Genomic DNA, 20459 nt, shown 5'->3' with positions numbered 1-20459 from the left:
AAATACCCCAGAAAATGGATGACATATGTTGAACATGGGATGTCACCAAATGACATATCTTGCCACACGTGCAGTGGTTGAGCCTATTTGTCTGTCACACCTGCACATAACATCCCAAGTCAAGTATTCACATCAGTGAGGCTTCAGGCCTATGAGTGTCACTTTAGTGCATGGGGCTCAGGGTTCGAGTCTTGTGACTGGCAGGTAGTGTTTTTTTGCATTGCATTAGACAATTATGTGTTTACACTGAGGTAAGATTTATTGTTTTGTTTATCAATCTCACAGCCTTCTGTTGGTGTATTGCAAAGTACAGGACAACAAAAATCTACCGTATTGCATCACAAGCAAATGAGTATAAGATTCTGAATTGCATTGTTACCAGTAAGTTACACATTTTCTCAACTAAATAGCGTCTGTATACAACAAAAAAAGAAGTAACAAAAGGAAAGAAACACAAAATGAGAATAGCTTTTGCTTGATTACAATGAGGGCAATTATTTTGTAACTTCTACATTTACAACAGATCACATTTACAAGAGGTGTTCGAAAATTGCACCATTTGCTCAGATGCAAGTATTGCATCAGTCAATCATCCCTTCATGCCCAAACCCACTGCTGCATGTGTGATGAGGTACATCATCTAGTGCAACCCCTTGCTTCATGGCTCATATAACTGCAATACACTTTGATTAAAGATCTGTCCCGTACATCCTTCCATCACCACCCACTACAGACCAGTCACAGGCATCTCCTATATCTCCTATCCCATCAAAGGTAGGGCTACCTGCAGTTGTGTGATCTACAAACTAAGTGCAACCACTGTGCTGCTTTTTACGTGAGCATGACAACCAACAAGCTGTCTGTCCACATGGATGGCCACCAACAAAATGTGGTCAAAAGACAGCTGGACTGTATAGCTGCTGAACATGCTGCCCAACATAACGTGCTTCGCTTCAATGACTGCTTCACAGTCTGCACCATGTACATCCTTCTCTCAACACCAGCTTATCTTAATTGTGCAGGTGGGGATTCTCCCTGCTATATATCCTAAATTCCCATCCCCTCCACCCCCTCACCCTCTGGCCTTATTCTTCTCTAGTCCCTGTCCTCCACCTACCCACCCCCTTCCATGCTCCCACCCCAGCACTACACAGCCACCTATTCCACCAATGCAACCACTAGTCTTTCTCTCCTATTTTGCTCCCTTCCCGCACCCCCACCTTCACCCTCACCCCCTCCCCAAAATCACCCAGCTGCACCTAACAGTCCTAACCTGTCTCCGCCACATCCCTGCATGCTCCCACAAGCAACACAACACCTTTCTCCACCCTTACCCTACCATCCCTTCTTCTCCCCACCCCATGCCGCCTCCTCATCCCCACCACACACACCAAATTGCTGCTCCAGTCCAGTACAGTTGCAGTCTGCAGTCTGGCCTCAGCAGCCAGACACAGTGGTCATGTGTGTGTGAGTTGTGCTTGTGTGAATGTGTGTGTGATTTTTCTATTTCGGAAAAAGACCTTTAGGTTGAAAGCTTAAACGTATAGCAGTCTTTTTGTTGTGCCTGTGTGTGACTCAATGTCTCTTCTATATGGTGAGCAGCACTCTATCCTTTTCACAATATTGTTGATTTTTACTTACACTGTATGAAAAGTAATACATCACAAGTGCTGAAATTTTGCTGGCTTTCTTACATTTCTTATGCTGAGTATTGAAATATACACTGTTTAATCCTAGCTGTGTGAAGGATGTTGATACAAACATGGTAATCAGCCTGAGTGTACAGTTGTTTGGCTGCTAAGATTGATGCTTATTTATTATCCTGATTTGCAATTAGGAAACAGCTGATAAAAGATGCTCTGATACTACAGTTGTGCACAAGAGTGTGATTACAGTGATCTACCCAATACTGAAGGATGACAGGAAGTAGTATTAAAAAATTGAGTGCATCTCTGCAAATTGGAGAAACTACTTTACTATCTATTCAGTGCAGTAGAACAGTGTCCAAATGAAATACAAGGAAAACTTATAAAAAAAGTTATATGCTGATGGTTAACATAGTTTGGTTTTGTTTGCTTCAATGTTATTCTAACTGGAGTTTTTTAAATTTTCATAAAATTTCAGGTAACGTTTCTGCTAATTACTTTTCTGAAAGTGACCTTGAGTTTGGTTGTAACTCCAAAGAGAAGCTGCAGCTGCTACTGGAATTCTTGAGTGATAATGTATCAGGAGATTTTCAGATACAGTTACGTTCCTTTGCTGAAACTCTTTCATCAAAAGACGCAGCTCTGTACCAAGGTACATTTTGCTCAGAACATACTGAGCTGACATGCTTTACTATTAGACTACTGTAATTTATAGCATATGCACCAACTGTATTCAGAAATAGGTGAGTGTTTTGCAGATTAATCAGGCATAAACTTCAGTTATTGGTAACCAGATTCTTTCCTTTCTCTTCTTTTGTGAATTATAAATTCCATTTTGTCCATACAGTAAAACATCTCCTGAAATCAAATTGTAATTGTGTAAACAATGGAAAGAGTAGAGATACCCATTCATTGTATAGTTGAGGTGTCTAGCAGTAGACAAACACATTAATCAGAATTCAACTTCTACCTAATGTTTTGGTTGATGATCTTCATTAAAACTAACAAAACTGTAAAAAAACCTATATCTATGATGTCACACTATTATTCTGGCACTACAAGTCTCAGTTCAGTGAAGGTTTCTGGTGGCTGATGCAGGCAAGGGGAAGTAGGAGGAGGGAAGGGGAAGAGATGGTGAGGCGGGCTAACTGGGGAACAGAATATGAATGTTGCCCCATGCAGGAAGGTGAGATCATGTGGTATATGTGAGATAGAAGTTATGGGAGGCTAACCATATAGACCCTGTGTTTTTACCATTCATGAGAAGTTAACTCAAACCAACATAGCATCAATTTTGTCTATTATAACAAAGAATGTTAATATCAGGCAGATGATCAAAATATAACAAAACAAATTGGTGAACAAAATAGAAAATGTAGCAAACAATTTGGAATTTGGTGTATGAAGAGGTGTGGAAAGTGTGACTAAATTTTGTTTTTAAAGGAAATAAAGAAAATACTATCTTGAACAGCAGATTTAATCCTATCGTCATTGCTTCTTGGATCTGGAAGTCTTGGAATAACCCCAAGCCTAGCAACCATGTATGGCTTTCTATCTTACATTATAAATTCCAAGTGTGTGTTTTACTGTGTATTTAGTTGCATCTCTGGAATGCCAGTATCTTTTTTCCCTGAACCAAATAAAAGGAGGACCTAGATGTATCTCAGGTAGTATTTATACTGGATTATTCTATTTTGCACTATTATTGTGACTATTTGTCAATAATAGACAGTCACTGTTTAACCTGTTGTATGCTATGATTTTATCTAATTTAAAATTTTAGTATTGCTTAGCATGAGGCTCCAGCTCTTAGCTGATATGCGTCTACAGAGCAGCAAGTTAAGTGTTTATCTTTTTCTCTGTTTTCCACATAGTATATTTATTAAATTTTCTCTGTTTAAGAAGTTTAATCTCGTATGTTTGTAAGTATAAATTCATTCAGTCTGTAGTGGAAAAGTTACTCACTGAACAGCCACCTACAAAACTCATTAATGCATCAGCGTCCATTGGTGACACATCAGGAGAGTAGCAAGTTGTGTATCTAGGATTGTCTGCTTTTATAGTTCACTTCTTCAGTTAGTCTTGCTGGGATGGTTGGGATGTGTGCATGCTGTGTGTGGACGCAGGGGGAGCTGGCCGCAGTTCACAAACAGCTGAATGTGCTTTTGGTTACGGTCAATTACTTTCAGGCTGCCGCCTCAGGGTATAGCAGTGGCAGAGAATCTGGCATGTTGCATGGGACACTCAGGTGTTGCTTGTTTTGCCCACGGGCTGTGCTTCTGAGACACCTCCTAGTGGAGCCAACGTGGTGGATCTACCCTCACGGCAGGATGAGTGGTGGGTGGTAACATGTTCGCATTGCTCGAGGCAGAGGGCCAATGTGGTGACTGGTCATCTGGCCTCTCCCATTCACCTTGTGCATGGACAGGTGACCACTCTGCAGGGTCTGAGCAGGCACATAGGGGCAGGGGTTTACCAGGTATTGGGAACTCCAATGTTAGGCGTGTTATGGAGCTCCTTAGGCAGATAGCATCCAGGGCTGGAAAGAAAGCCAATGTGCACTCAGTATGTCTGCCAGGGCCCTCATGTCACACGTGTTCTGAGGCAATCCTCAGTTCGTACAGGCAGCTGGCAGAGGTGGTGAAGACTGCTGGCCTTGTGTGCAGAGTGCAGAGCTCACAATTTGCAGCATCGTTCCCGGAGTTGGATTGGGGTCCTTTGGTTTGTAACTGAGTTTATGGTTTCAACCAAAGGCTTCATCAACTCTGTGATGGTCTTGGCTGCAGATTTCTAGACCTGAAATACTGTGTGAGGATTTGTAGAAATCCCCTTGATAGGTCAGTGGTGCACTACTTAAAGGAAGCAGCTACTCAGGTAGCAGAGAGCTTGTGGAGTGCACATGAGGGTTTTTTAGGCTAATCAATAGTTTGAGGTGCTCTGATGAACATTCGCCAGTCAATATGCAGCAAGGAAAGTCAGACAACATTCAGAATAAAGACATTTCAACTGTCACAATTTTATCAGTAAACTGTCGAAGTATTCATAATAAAGTTTCTGAATTTATGCCCTCCAGGAATTTTCTCATGCTCAAATTATTCTTGGGACTGAGAGCTGGCTGAAACCTGAAGTGGAAAGCTCTGAAGTATTTAGCAAATTGTGGAATGTATGTTGAAAAAACAGATGAGAGGCCATAGGAGGGGGAGTGTTCCTTGCAGTTGACAAAAATGTTGTCTCTATTGAGGTCAAAGTTGAGTGTGATGGTAAAGTCATCTGATCACGTTGGATGTTTTTACCGGCCACCAAATTCTGCTCTGCAGTTCTAGAGTCGTTGAAAGAAAGTCTAAAGTCGATAGTGCATAAATACTCACATCATGCAATACTACATGGAAGCGACTTTAAGCTGCCGAGTATAGACTGGGATGTCTATGGATTCATTGTGGGGGATACCGACAGACAGTCATGCAAAATACTTTCGAACACTTTTTCTGAAAATTGTCTTGAACCAAGCGAGGTGGCGCAGTGGTTAGCACACTGGACTCGCATTCGGGAGGACGACGGTTCATACCCGTCTCCGGCCATCCTGATTTAGGTTTTCTGTGGTTTCCCTAAATCGCTTCAGGCAAATGCCGAGATGGTTCCTTTGAAAGGGCACAGCCGATTTCCTTCCCCATCCTCCCCTCACCCGAGCTTGCGCTCCGTCTCTAATGACCTCGTTGTCGACGGGACGTTAAACACTAATCTCCTCCTCCAATTGTCTTGAGCAGCTAGTTCAGCAGCCCACATGAGATGGAAGTATCTTAGACCTTGTAGCTACAAATAGGTTGAACCTTATCAACAATGCCAGTCTACAAATGAGGATTAGCGATCATGATGTCGTAATAGCAACTATGGTTATGAAAGTTAATAAGTCAGTCAAGAAGGCTAAGAGAGAGAGTTTCTGCTAGATAGAACAGCTAAGCAGTTATTAACATCTTACTTAGACAGTGAATTGGCATCACTTGGTTCCAATAAGAAGGATGTAGAGGAATTATCGGCAAGATTTAAGCAGACTGTAAATCATTTTGTGCCTAGTAAGTGGATAAAGGATGAAAAAGACCCACCATGGTTTAATAACAAAATTTGGCACATGCTGTGGAAACAGAGGCTGTGGCACTCTCGTTTCAAAAGGAAGTGCACAAGTGATTAGAAGCAAAGGTTAGTAGAGGTTCATGCATGTGTGAAAAGATCTAGGTGTGAAGCATAGAACAACAACACAGTCACACCTTAGCAAAAGACCTGGCCGAGAACCCAAGAAAACTGTGGTCATATGTAAAACCGCTGAGTGGCTCTAAGGCTTCCATTCAGTACCTTGTTGACCAGTCTGGTGTGGCAGTTGAAAGTAGCAAAATGATAGCTGAAGTTTTAAATTTCACATTCAAGAAATCGTTCACACAGGAGAATCTTACAAACATACCATCATTTGACCAGTGGACAGACTTCCGTATGGATGACATAGTAATAAGCATATCTGGCATAGAGAAACAACTGAATGGTTTGAAAACAAATAAATCGCCAGGTCTGGAAGTGGAAACCCAGTTCAATTTTACAAGGAGTAAGTTAAGACATTGGTCCCCTATCTAGATTGCATTTATTGTGAATCTCTTGCCCAGCACAAAAACCCAAGCAACTGGGAAAACATATAGGTGACTCCAGTATATAAGAAAGGTAAAAGAATGGATTCACAAAATTACAGACCAATATCCCTAAATTCTGTTTTCTGCAGAATCCTTGAACATATTCTCAGTTTGAATATAATGAACTTTCTTGAGACTGAGAAGCCTATTTGCATGAATGATCATGGTTTTAGATAGCATTGCTTGTGCAAAACCCAGCTTGCTCTTCTCTCACATGATGTACTGAGAACTATGGATGAAGGGCAAGAGGCAGATTCCATATTTCTGGATTTCTGGATAGCATTTGACGTGGCATCCAGTTGCAGGCTATTAAAAAAGCTACAAGCACTTGGAACGACTTCACAGATATGTGAGTGGCTCAAAGACTTCTTAAATAATAGAACCCCAGTATGTTTTCCTTGATTGCCAGTAATTCATCAGAGACAAGGGTATCATCAGGGGTGACCCATGGAAGTGTGATAGTACCACTTTTGCACTGTGTATGCATAAATATTTGGCTGACAGGGTGGGCAGTATTATGCGGTTCCAGAATGAAATTTTCACTCTGCAGCGGAGTGTGCGCTGATATGAAACTTCCTGGCAGGTTAAAACTGTGTGCCGGACCGAGACTCGAACTCGGGACCTTTGCCTTTCGCGGGCAAGTGCTCTACCAACTGAGCTACCGAAGCACGACTCACGCCCCATCCTCACACCTTTCCTTCTGCCAGTACCTCACCTCCTACCTTCCAAACTTTACAGAAGCTCTCCTGCAAACCTTGCAGAACTAGCACTCCTGAAAGAAAGGATGTTGCGGAGACATGGCTTAGCCATGGCCTGGGGGATATTTCCAGAATGAGATTTTCACTCTGCAGCGGAGTGTGCACTAATATGAAACTTCCTGGCAGATTAAAACTGTGTGCCGAACCGAGACTCGAACCAGGAGAACTTCTGTAAAGTTTGGAAGGTAGGAGGCGTGGTACTGGCAGAAGTAAAGCTGTGAGGATGGGGCGTGAGTCGTGCTTGGGTAGCTCAGTTGGTGAGCACATGCCCGTGAAAGGCAAAGGTCCCGAGTTCGAGTCTCGGTCCGGCACACAGTTTTAATCTGCCAGGAAGTTTCAATCTGTGGTTTTTTCCTGATGATACCGTGGTGTATGGTAAGGTGTCGAAGTTAAGTGACTGTAGGAAGATACAAGATGACATAGACAAAATTTCCAGTTAGTGTGATTAATGGCAGCTAGCCCCTAAATGTGGAAAAATGTAAGTTGATGCAGATGAGTAGGAAGATCAAACCTGTAATGATTAGTTACAGTGTTACTAGTGTCCTGCTTGACACAATCAAGTTCTTTAAATATCTGGGCCTAATGTTGCAAAGCAATATGAGGTGGAACGAGCATGTGAGATCTATGGTAGGGAAGGAAAATGGCCGACTTCAGTTTATTGGAAGAATTTTAGGAAAGAGTGGTTCATCTGTAAAGGAGACTGCATATAGGGTGCTCATTCCACATGTTCTTGAGCACTGCTCGAGTGTTTGGGATCTGTACCAGGTTGGATTGAAGGAAGACATTGAAGCAATTCAGAGGCAGGCTGCTAGATTTGTTACTGGTAGGTTCGAACAACATTTAAGTGTTATGGAGAACTCAAATGGGAATCCCTGGAAGGAAGGTGATGCTCTTTTCAAGAAACAGTGTTGAGAAAATTTAGAGAACCGGCATTTGAAGCTGACTACTAAATGATTCTACTGCCACCAGCATACATTGTTAAGGACCACACAGATAAGACACAAGAAATTAGGGCTCATTTGGAGGCATACAGACAGACATTTTTCCCTTGTTCTATTTGTGAGTTGAACAGGAAAGGAAGTGACAAGTAGTGGTACAGGGTACCCTGTGCCATGCACTGTCCGATGACTTGCGGGGTATCTTTGTAGATGTAGATGTAAGTTATGTTGTAGTTTACCATTAACTAACCAACAGTTCTACAACTGGTCACGTTTTTAAACTGCATAAAATAAAGGTTCTCATAAATTTTTCATGGATTGCTGTCATTACCTAATCAGCAGTTTTACAACTTGTATTTTTGAATCACCTTATATGTAATTAAATTACTTTACATGTAAATCTGTTGTGCTTCACTGTGAGTTTTCTGTATGTTTGATATTTATTATGATTCTGTTACAATTATGTTGTTACCTCATCAACATTTACACCACTGTCACTATTATTACCAGTTTCAATAGTATTGTTGACTATGCATGCTAGACTTTCATGCTTTTTTTTCCTGTACACATCGTGTGTAGATGTCTATAAACTGTATCAACTGTATCAGCTCAACCAATTTAGTATTTTCATGAGTTGATAAGTCAGTGTGTGTTCATTGAATCATATTACCTGCTGTTATGTCTTGCAGTGCAAGATTTTCCATTTTGGAGAGCCATGCTCCTTGCAAGTATCTCTCTGATTGAGGTTAATGTGGTTTAGATGCATGACGTAAGGGCTGTGGGTGGATAAGAAATGAACAGTGACTCAGTTTGAATGGTGGTGTCTCATTTCCAACCATTTCTTGATGTTTTGGAGAAAGAACACAGAACATCCCATATCATTGACCTCCTGTTTATTAATTTGGCACTTGTTTGTAGTGTTTACTCCAGTTACTTCCATTTGCTTTGTCTTTTCTTCCTCTCATTTTCCAATAAGGTGTAGCTTTGTATAGGGGTGGGGAGTAATATTTGTTGAGTGCAGCTCAAGAACATCAGATAATGATTCTGTTAGTCATGACAGTTAGTCTACTTGTGCTGGCACACAGATGTATGTTCTTATTATATCTAGTGGTACATTGTACTCAACAGTGTTTACTGCAGGCAGCCTTTATAGCACTTTCCCAGTAATGTCTGTGACTATTCAAATGTTTCCATTAAGAGTTAGTCATTTGTTAATGCGGGCATAGGTATCTGGTGATAGATTTCTTTGTGTGTCTGTCTCCATTAAATATAACATTTTGTTGCTGGCAATCATTAGTTTGTTCTGTTCACACCATCAATTAATCTGCTCGAACATACTATTAACCACACTCCTTAACTATGCTCGCGTATCTAACATGGCCATAACCAATACTAACATGTCATCTGAATAGGCCACAATCATACCAGCGTGTTTGTCTCTCTCCATTATATGTAGAAGGGGTTCAGCAACTGTATCCCATAAGATCAGTGTCAGACAGAACTTTACAGGTATCCATTTTTTAAACCATTCTGAGATTTCCTACATGCCGAACTGCCACTCTGAATGTATGTAAAGTTTTGGTACAATATTTGATGTACCTGGAATTATATGAGGCATGCCAGCATCTCTGGACATCACAGGTTATTAAAGGCACTTATGCTGTCAAATAAAACTGCTGTTTCACATTGTACAGTGCTTTTTCCTCCTACTGAGATTCCATGTTTCATCACATTGCCAGTAGGTACTGTCTTTCTGGAGCCATACTGATGCAGATTTGGACCTGTAGTTGGTCACACATGGTTTACTGTCTTCCGTACTAAGCAGGTAAATTGTTCTGATCATTTTTAAGTCTGTAGGTTTTGGATCTGCACATATTCTAGGAATCATTGATTTTTTTAAATTTTATAGGTGGTTGACAGCATGCTGTAAAGCTATATTCAGTATTTGTGAGTTCTGGGGCTATTTGTGATGTTATCTATTGTAATAAGTAAATGATGATGATGAGGTCCCATACTCAGAAGAGCATAGGTGACGATGTGGGAAACCTGCACCGCCGTACTAGGCAAGGTCCTAGCGGACGTGGTTTGCCATTGCCTTCCTCCAACCGTAATGGGGATGAATGATGATGATGAAGTTGACACAAAACCCAGTCATCTCGAGGCAGGGAAAATCCCTGATCCCGCCGGGAATTGAACTCAGGATGCCATGCACGGGAAGCGAGAACGCTACTGTAAGACCACAAGCTGCAGACAATAAGTAAATATCATCTGCTTAAGAGTTGTGCTAATGCAAGTTCCTCCTGATGTGAGAGGACAAGTACTAGTGCCAGTTCCACATTTTTTTTCTAATTCTACCTTTATTTCTGTGTGTGGGATGTTATGTTAGTGGGTCATGGTAAAGTTGGAGTTTGGGCACTAAAAATTCTGTTCTCCTCTGACTTTGCTTCATGGCACTGTTGGCTTGACATACTGATGACAAGGATAAGGAAGAGCCACCACCACCACCACCACCACCACCACCCAAGAAGCTTATTTTGCACTTCTCAAATATTGTCATACATTTTTTTGTTCAAAATTGTCACAGGGTTGTTTCTTTGACTGAATATGAGTGGTAATCTATGTGACGGAGGAAAACAATGGATCATAGAACAGTGTATTCTCTCAGAATTATTGAGATCCTCAGGAGACACACACACTGAAAACTACTGTACCATCAGTTTAATAAATCATGGTTGTAGAACACTGTCACACGTTATGTGCAAAAGAATGGAAAAAATTGAGAGAGACTGACTTGGGAGAAGATCAATTTGGGTTCTGGAAGAATGCAGGAACATGCAAGGCAAAACTGAAATTACATCATAGCTTAGTGGATAGATTGAAGATAGAGGAACCTATATTTATAGCATTTAAAGATTTAGAGGAAACTTGTGCAGTGTTGACTGGAATAGAAGCCTAGAAATGCTGAAGGTTATAGGAAAAAAATACAGGGAGATAAGTTATCAACAACTTGTATAGAAAACAGTCTACAATTAGAAGGGCTAAAGGACATGAAGGAGAATCAGTAGTTGAGAAGGGAGGGAGATGTGGTTGCAGCATATCCACAATGTTATTCAGGCTATACCTTGAGGAAATAGTGAAGGAAACCATGGAGAAATTTGGAAATAAAATGAATGTTCAGAGGATAGAAATTAAAACTTTTTTATTCAGTCTATACATTGAGGAAACAGTGAAGGAAACCATGGAAAAATTTAGAAATAAAATGAATGTTCAGGGGATAGAAATTAAAACTTTGAGGTTTGCCAGTGTCATTGTAACCCTGTCAGAGGTGGCAAAGGACTTTGAAGAGAAGTTGAGTGGAATGGGTAATGTCATGAAAAGAGGTTAACAAATTAACATCAACTAAGTAAAACTAAAATTACAATTGAATCAATACCATTAGCTGCTGACAGGCATTGGTATACATCAACGGGGACAGTTGAAAATGTGTGCCCCAACCAGGACTCGAACCTGGGGTCTCCTGCTTACATGGCAGACGCTCTATCCATCTGAGTCACTGGGGGCACAGAGGATAGTGCTACTGCAGGAACTTATCGCAAGCACGCTCCCTGTGAGACCCAGATTCTCAACTTATAGTCCACACACTACATTCGTAGTGCCCCTGCCATTACGCCCATTACTCGCTGAAGACACTCCACTAAGTCTCGTAAGAGTTAAGGCAATTTGTGTGCATGTGCACTGAAGAAGCTCAGCAGCTGGTTAGCCTTAACAATATGAAGATGGCATCTGTTCTTTCGGACATGTCCGAACAGGCACTGATATACATCAACGGGGACAGTTTAAAACGTGTGCCTCGACCGGGACTCGAACCCAGGATCCCCTGCTTACATGTTGTTAAGGCTAACCAGCTGATGACCTTCTTCAGTGTGGATGCACACGAATTGACTGAACTCTTATGGGACTCGGTGGATTGTCTGCCGTGAGTGATAGGGGCACTACGAATGTAGTGTGTGGACTATAAGTTGAGAATGTGGGTCTCACGGGGAGCGTGCCGGTGATAAGTCCTTGGAGTCGCACTATCCTCTGTGCCCTCGGTGGCTCAGATGGATAGAGCATCTGCCATGTAAGCAGGAGGTCCCGGGTTCGAGTCCCAGTTGGGGCACACATTTGCAACTGTCCCCGTTGATGTATATCAACGGCTGTCAGCAGCTAATGGTATTGATTTAATTGTAATTTCATTCTAGAGAGCTGCACGGTCACCAATGGCACCTGTTCTTTCGGACATGTCCGAAAGAACAAATGCCATCTTCATATAAGTAAAACTAGGATGATGCAATGTAGTCAAATAAAATCAGATGATGCTGAGGGATGTTAGATTAAATAAAGAGACATTAGATGTAGTAGATGAGTATTGCTATATGGGCAGCAAAATAACTGATGGTGATTGAAATAGAAAATGTATGACTTGCAGATTGTTGAGAGGATGAAAAGCATTTCAGAAAACAGGAATTTGTTGACATCGAATATAAACTTGAATTTAAAGAAATATTCTCTGAAGGTGATGAAGTGAAATGTGGATGCTAAGGAAAGAATAGAAGCTTTTGAAATGTGATACTAGAGAAGAATTCTAAGAATTAGATAAATAGATTAGGTAACTAATAAAAAGATACTGAATCAAATCGGGTAAAAAATTATGACACAAACTGACTAAAAGATATTATTTGTTGATAGGACACATCTGGTGACTTCAAGAAATAGACCATAATGCGGAAAAGAGTAGGAGGGGTAAAAATTTTAGAGGGAAACTGAGAATTATCGACAGTAAGCAGATCCAGTGTGTGTAGGTTGCAGTAATTAAGCAGACATGAAGAGACTTTGACAAGATAGATTAGCACGGAGAGCTGTTTCAAACCACTCATTGCACTGAATACCATAACAACAGTAAGGTCAGACCAAGGTGGAGGATGTCAAATTGCACAAATTTTTCCAAGTAATCACAAGTCAAAAATGCACCATTGTGGAATGGCAGTCAATCATCAATGAACATGTGACAGTTTCTCCAGTAAGCAAAGATGTTTGTGTGCAGTTAGCAGTGCAGTTTTGTCAAACTAATGTGGTGCTGTGTCATGCTGTGATTGTTGAGATCCACTACACCTGTTGCTGTTTCCTGTAGTGCACCAGAATCACCATGGACGGGTACACAAATGACAAACTAGCTGACTTTCACATTGCTTATAGAGCATCAGGCTGCAGATCTGTGGATGGGAGAAGATTGCACATCAAATATTTCCCTAACAAAAGTCTAGCAGTTGTCAACAGCTTTACTCTGTGGACTGCCAAGAAACAAGCATGCTCTCACACAGAAAGACTGATACAGTGTGGTGAAAAATAGTGAGGACTCTGGAATTTTGTGAAGAGGTACTCCTACCTTTTGAAACTACCCCTTCAACAAGTGTCAGAGAAACAGCTCACACATTCAATGTCATACTCATCTGCTTCTTTGGAAAGCCCAAAGGAAATTATTTTACACCCATAGCATGCACAGAAGATCCAAACTTGAAACGTATCATTATCCAAAGCAAGCAAATTCTTCTGACTGTACATTAAAGCAGTGCCAGCATCCTAACAATATGAATTTTCTCTGCTTCATCCAGTTTATAGATGACAATTTTTGCTAGGGAAGCAGCCATTAATGCCCAAAACCATCACTGATGGCCATATGAAAATCCCCATTACATTCAAGAATGTGGTCACCATAAAAGGTTTTGGTGAATGTCTGGGCAGGTATTGTTGGTGACAACTTGAGTGACCCTTTCATTGCACTTCCTCAGTTAAATAGACAGAATTTTTGCAAGTGGAATTGCATGTACTGTTACAATACATTACTCTCCACATATGCTGAAGGATGTTGTTCCAACTTCCTGGTGCTTCACTGCATCCCAATCTGGCAGCTGGGTGAAATTTGAATAAAGAGTTTGGGCGGAGGTGTGTTGGGCATGGTGGTCCTCAGGAGGTACCTCCAGTATCACCTGATTCAACACCACTGAAGTTATTTATGTGAGTTTTTATGAAAGATCACGTCTACCAAATACCAGTCAACACCTGTCAAGAGATGGTTGCAAGAATTTTTGAGGCCACAGCAGTCATTTGCAACATGTCACACATTTTTGGGAGGGTACACCAAACTTTTCTTCAACCTTTGTAGCAGTGCTGTAGGCACAAATGTCAAGCATTTGCTGTAAAAAGGAAAGTGATTTGAGAGAAATAAAATGAATCTAAAATCTAATTTCTGTTTTCTTAGTTCATCTTTACTAATTTAGTTTACTTGTTTCAATAAAAGTTCATTCATCTCACCATACTGTATCCAAAAGCAAAACATGTAGCCTTAGGTTTCATTATTAGTAACACTGCTCCCTTCAGCACCTGATGCTGTCTTGCTTACTGCAGTGCTTTTCTGCAGTACAACATATTGTCTTAACAAGCTGATGACATTGTGATTCTTTTAGCATATCTGATTATTAAAGCTTTACCCAATCAGCATAATAGAAAACTCATTCCTAACCTACCCAGCCACAGATAGGAAATTAAAATTTGCATAACTTTCACTGCTCAGCAGAAACTATTATCTCCAGATACTTTAGTTAGTTATTGCACTTTCTACCACAATAGATATTAACTGGGGCATTTTAATTTAAATGCGTACATTTCCACATGCTCTTCTCCAATTAGCTCTTGTTTTGTAGCTGTAGCATCACAACAGTGCATGTCAAACCTGTGGTTAACTGTAATATTTTGCTCAGTTCAGCTTCCCCTACCCTGTTCTGGCATTATTATTACTTTGTTGTAGTATATAGGAAAACCATCATTCCCTGATGCAACTTGAGCATGTTTTGGACTGGCTTTAGCGTTTAGTCAATTAATCGGTTCGTGTGGCTATATAGACTTATTTCAATGTACACATGCAACTGCTTCCTGTTGTGCACATTTTATTAGCTAAGCAAGGAAACTGATTATGAAATCTACACTACTTTGTACAACATTTAGGGGAGAGTTCTCTTTTAGGCTAGTCTTATTTGTTTATTAGGAATCATTGACATGGGGCCCCTTTGTCATCTCATACCCTTTTTTGTACCAGGATCCCATTGCAGCCAATATAAGTATCTATCAACTGCCTCAAAGAAACAGACAAAAAAAGATAATGGTGAATTATGGCAAATAAAAAATATTAAATACACTGCTGACCTTTATAATTGCAACACCGTGAAGTGGTTTGCAACAAATGTCAAATCAGCATGATGTGTACTACATGCATCAATATGCAAATGATTAGCATTTCAGTGCAACTGTAGAAAGTAGGTAGGAAAGATTAAACACCAGGTTTCTCATTCAGACATCACATTTGAATGTTGCTTGTTTGTGAGAAGATTGTGTTACACCTCATGTAAGAAGGAGAAATTCTATCAGTACATGTCAGCATTCAACTGCAGCAGGATTGTGTCCTATTGGGACTCCAATTTATCATGCCATAATACTGTTGCCCTTATTGGGATCCCACTACTGTCATGTGAATATGGAATTGCTGGGGTCAGGGAAGCTATACCCAGTACCATGCCATCTCAATGTCCCCATTCACTCAGGAACTGAGAGGACACGCATATTGTTTGCTTGGCCATTAAGGATCATAACAGTCACATCATGTACTGTTAATCAGGAAATGTGCTACCCTCCTTCTCCCCAGGGATTCCTGTTTGAGTTTATGAAGCATTTCCATAACATTTGCATATTGACCGAAATTATTGGTAACAAATGTAGCAGCACATTTACGAACTGTTTCAATATTCTCCTTTAGCCAGACTTGGTGGGGACCCTAAATTCAAAAATTGGTTGCATAAGTGTTCTGTACATGGTCTCCTTTATAGACGAGAAAGGCTTTCGTAGAATTCCCCCAGTAAACTGAAGGTGACAATTTGCCATCCCTACAACCAGCCTTATGCACTTGTTCAGTTTTATGTCACCTTGCAGTATTATGTCTAGGTATTTAATAGGTGTGACTGTGTCAAGCAATGCATCACTAATACTGAATTTGAACATTACAGGATTGTTTTTCCTGCTCATCTTCATTAACTTAGATTTTCCCACATTTAGAGCAATCTGCCATTCATCACACAAAGAGAAATTCTATCCAAACCATCTTGTATCCTCCTACAGTCACTTAAAAATGACACCCTTATACCACGGCATTATCAGCAAAAAGTTGCAGATTGCAGACCTGGTGCGGATCCTAAACACTCGAGCAGTACTCAAGAATAGGTTGCACTACCATCCTATATGTGGTTTCCTTTACAAATGAAACACACATTCCCAAAATTCTCCCAGTAAACCGAAGTTGATCATTTGTCTTCCCTACTAACACCCTTATGCGCTCTTTCCATTTCATGTCTCTTTTCATTGTTACACTTAGATATTTAATCGACATGACTTTGTCAAGCAGGACACTACTAATGCTGTATCTGAACATACAGGTTTGTTTTACCTACTCATCTGCATTTCCTTACATTTTTTTACATTTAGAGTTAGAGGTCATTCATCACATCAACTAGAAATTTTGTCTAAGTCATCTTGTATCCTCCTACAGTCACTATACTTTGACACCTTCTTGTACACTGCAGCATCGTCAGCAAATAATTGCAGATTGCTGCCCACCCTGTTCAGCAGATCATTTCTATATATAGAAAATAATAGTGGTCCTGTCACACTTCCATGGTGCACTCCTGATGCTATCCTTATCTCTGATAAATACTGTGGTGTCACCGCCAGACACCACACTTGCTAGATGGTAGCCTTTAAATTGGCCACGGTCGGTTAGTATACGTCAGACCCTCATGTCGCCACTATCAGTGATTGCAGACCGAGCGCCGCCACATGGCAGGTCTAGTCTAGAGAGACTCCCTAGCACTCGCCCAGTTGCACAGCCGACTTTGCTAGCGATGGTTCACTGACTACATACACTCTCATTTGCCGAGATGACAGTTTAGCATAGCCTTCAGCTACGTCATTTGCTACGACCTAGCAAGGCGCCATATTCAGTAATTAGAATGAATTCTGAACAGACAATGTTGTGAATCATGTACCATCAGGAGCGACGTTCATCATTAATGGATTAAAGTTAAATATGAAACTAATTAGGTCTGCTTTCTGAATTCTCATTCCTTGTCATGTTCCAGACCTCACGTCAGTATAGTTCTTCCCCCTCTTCACACCAGCCTGCACGAGCTAAAACACATGTATTTGGGCCTCCTCTAGTAACACGGTGTTGGCTCTTCTGCCAACACAACAAATACTGCCCTCCAGGACAGTGTACTAAGATCTATTACTTAAAACAACATGAGGACACCCACATGTATGGGAGCCTATTCCATATGCTCAGCCATCCATTAACAGCCTGCAGTGGGGCACCATGTCAGACACTTTCCAGGAATCTGAGAACATGGGATCTATCTGTTGCCGTTCATCCATGCTTCACAGGATACTGTGTGTGAAAAGGGAAAGCTTGAGTTTTGCATCCGTGATGCTTTCTAAATCTGTGTTGATTTGTGGATAGAAACTTTTCCCTCTCTAGGAAATTTATTATATGAGGTATGTCCATAAAGTAAGTTCTGTTCGGTTATATAAAACAAACATGTACAGATACAGAAAAAAATATTTACTTTACAAAAATCTACGACTGTTAAATGACTTTTCTACATAGCTTCTGAAATTTTGTAGGCACTTGTCATAGCGTGGCACAAGTTTTTGTATGCCTTCTTCATACATGGTTTCTGCCTGTGTATTTAACCATGTGGTAACATGATCTTTCAGCTCATCATCATCGTTGAAGTGTTGACCACCAAGGACAGATTTTAGATGTAAGAAGAGATGAATGTCACTAGGAGTGAGGTTCAGGTTGTACGGAGGATGACCAAATGCATCCCAGTGAAATTCCTGTATGAGTTGTTTGGTCACATTCACCGTGTGAGGTCGGGCATTATCGTGGACAAAAACAACACCTTTTGACAGTAGTCCTCAGCACTTGTTCTGTATTGTGCGGCACAATTTCTTAATGGTCTCGCAGTAACCATGTGCATTGATTGTTTGGCCTTGTGATAAGAAATCAATCAGCAAAATGCCTTTTCTGTCCCAAGAAATGGTGCACATGACTTTTTGAGGTGTCAAGATTTGCTTAGGCTTAACCTTTGTTGGGGATGAAGTGTGCCTCCTTTCCATTGATTGCCGTTTTGTTTCAGGGGTGTCGTACAATACCCAAGTTTCATCCCCCGTGACTATCCGAGAAAGAAAACCATCGCCTTCTTCATTGTAGTGTGTCAAAAACTGAAGTGCACTGCCCATCTGTTGTTGAGTAACAATTTTGGGTACCCAACTTGAGCAAAGTTTTCGAAATTTCAGTTTTTCAGTAACAGTTTCATGAATTAGTGATTGTGAGATTTGCAGGACTTCCATAGCAAGGGCACTAAATGTAAACTTACAGTTATGCTTAATCTTCTCTTCAATTGTGTGAACCAGTTCATCAGTAACCACAGACGGGTGTCCACTTTGTTCTTCATCGTGCACTTGATCACGTCCTTCATTGAACAGTCTGACCCATCTTCTAACCCTTGAATCTCTCATAGAATTTTGTCCATAAACCTTGCAGATTTGCCAATGAATTTCCTTTGGTTTAACTTTCTTTGCATTTAGAAAACAAATCACAGATCTGATTTGACACAAGGTGGCATTTTCAATTACGGCTGACGTTATAAAGAAGCACACATCGGCAGCAGCGATCTGAAAATGACGTACACGTCTTCTCCTAGAGTCAGAGTAACTGCCGCACATGCTCAGAACTTCGATCGTAGCACTGCCATGAATAGAAATAGAAACGGAACGCACTTTGTGGATGATCCTCGATATTGCTGTGTAACTATGCAGGTCCATTCTTTTACCCTTATGAAGTACGATAATCACCTGCACTTTTTTCCAGTCACTTGAGACTTACCTTTGGGTGAGAGATTTCTGATAAATGCAAGCTAAGTATGGGGCCAATGCCAAAGAATACTATCTGTAAAACTGAAATGGAATTTCATCTGGATCTGGTGACATTTATTTTCAACTCTTTAAGCTGCTTTTCAACCCAAGGGATGCTTATTTTGTGTTCTCCATATGGGAGCTTGTGATGTGGTCGAATGATGGCATGTCTATATGCTGCTCCTGGTTGAATGATTTTTTGAACAGGAAATTTAAAACTTCAGATTTTCTTTTACTGTCAGACCATACTTGTCAACAAGTAACTGAATCTGACCCACTCTGTGATTTTACAAAGAACCAGAAATTTCTAGGCTGTTCAGTAAGATCTCTTGGTAATGAATGTCAGCATGATCCTTCGCTACTGCATAACAACAATGCCCATTTACCTTGGAGCCTCCACACATATATACAACCATCATGATGAAGTATACAAAACCAAGACCCATTGGAAAAGGTGCCATGTTGCCATTCCAGTGTTACCATTGTGCCTCCCTCTGGAATAACGGTCATCATGCTGACAGTCCTTAATGCTCTAGCTGTCATTGCACTGTCCATGTGCATACTTCTCCTGCTGCAAACAAGACCATTTCTTAACTCAAGGTATGTGACATGAGTATATGAACCTGCATGGTTGAGCAAACTATATGTCTGTCTTCTCAGATGCTAGTTGCATAGGTCTGTTGAGATCCTGAATGGCATTGAGTACGACTCTCCTGAACCCATCAATCCATATTTGGATCACAGTCAAGGGATGGTTAGTAACACAAGTAGCAGTGCCGCAGAAAGAGGTGCCACAGTGTTTAACGACAATGATCCTGCCAGTGTGGAATTTAGATGTGTGCTGGTAGGCATTTCTCCTTCTTACTTGAGAAATAATATGATCTTATCACATGCAACCATAATTCAAACTCAGTTTCTGAATGGGTAACTCACTACATAGTATTTCCTCATATGCATAATGTGGATGACGTTAATCCTACATGGTTTGTGCAGTTACACTGAAATGCTAACTATTTGCGTGTACCTTTATTTTGTACACTGTATACCAATTTGATATTTGTTGTGTATCGTCTTCATCTTGCTTTAACTTAAATGGGTAGCAGTGTAGATAGTTAATTTATGCTAGTAATAGAAAATATTCTGCTGCAGTTCACAGTTGTCACCACAGTTCTTAGGATCTTGGTGTTTCCTTCATCATGAGAATTATTTGGAATTTTTCTCCAAATGTTACTAGGGTCTCCCTCTAAAATATGTGACTGTTCCCAATATTAACACGATTTAAATGTATGCTGATATTCCTATCATTTCTCTTAGATCAGTCATGCTTAATGGGCCCCTGTGTCTTATCTCAGTTTTTTCTGTCTTCTTAGGTCTTGTTGTTGACTG

At 40.7% G+C, this 20459-nt stretch overlaps 1 protein-coding gene and 1 non-coding gene across 2 annotated transcripts in view; both read left to right on the top strand.

Moving 5' to 3' along the window:
• The window catches only part of LOC124555091 (zinc finger FYVE domain-containing protein 26), a 434713-nt gene that overhangs the window by 220611 nt on the left and 193643 nt on the right, over positions 1 to 20459 (top strand). Inside the window, exon 21 of the mRNA XM_047128885.1 lies at positions 2125 to 2298. Within this exon, the coding sequence (XP_046984841.1) occupies positions 2125 to 2298 (174 nt within the window). The remainder of the gene's footprint in view (positions 1 to 2124; positions 2299 to 20459) is intronic.
• Positions 12100 to 12174, top strand: Trnat-ugu. Its single transcript has one exon. It is a non-coding gene; the product is annotated as a tRNA-Thr (tRNA).

Source organism: Schistocerca americana, chromosome X (assembly GCF_021461395.2).
Source record: "Schistocerca americana isolate TAMUIC-IGC-003095 chromosome X, iqSchAmer2.1, whole genome shotgun sequence".
Classification (NCBI taxonomy): Eukaryota; Metazoa; Arthropoda; class Insecta; order Orthoptera; family Acrididae; genus Schistocerca; species Schistocerca americana.
This window is presented reverse-complemented; position numbering and strand designations above follow the sequence as displayed.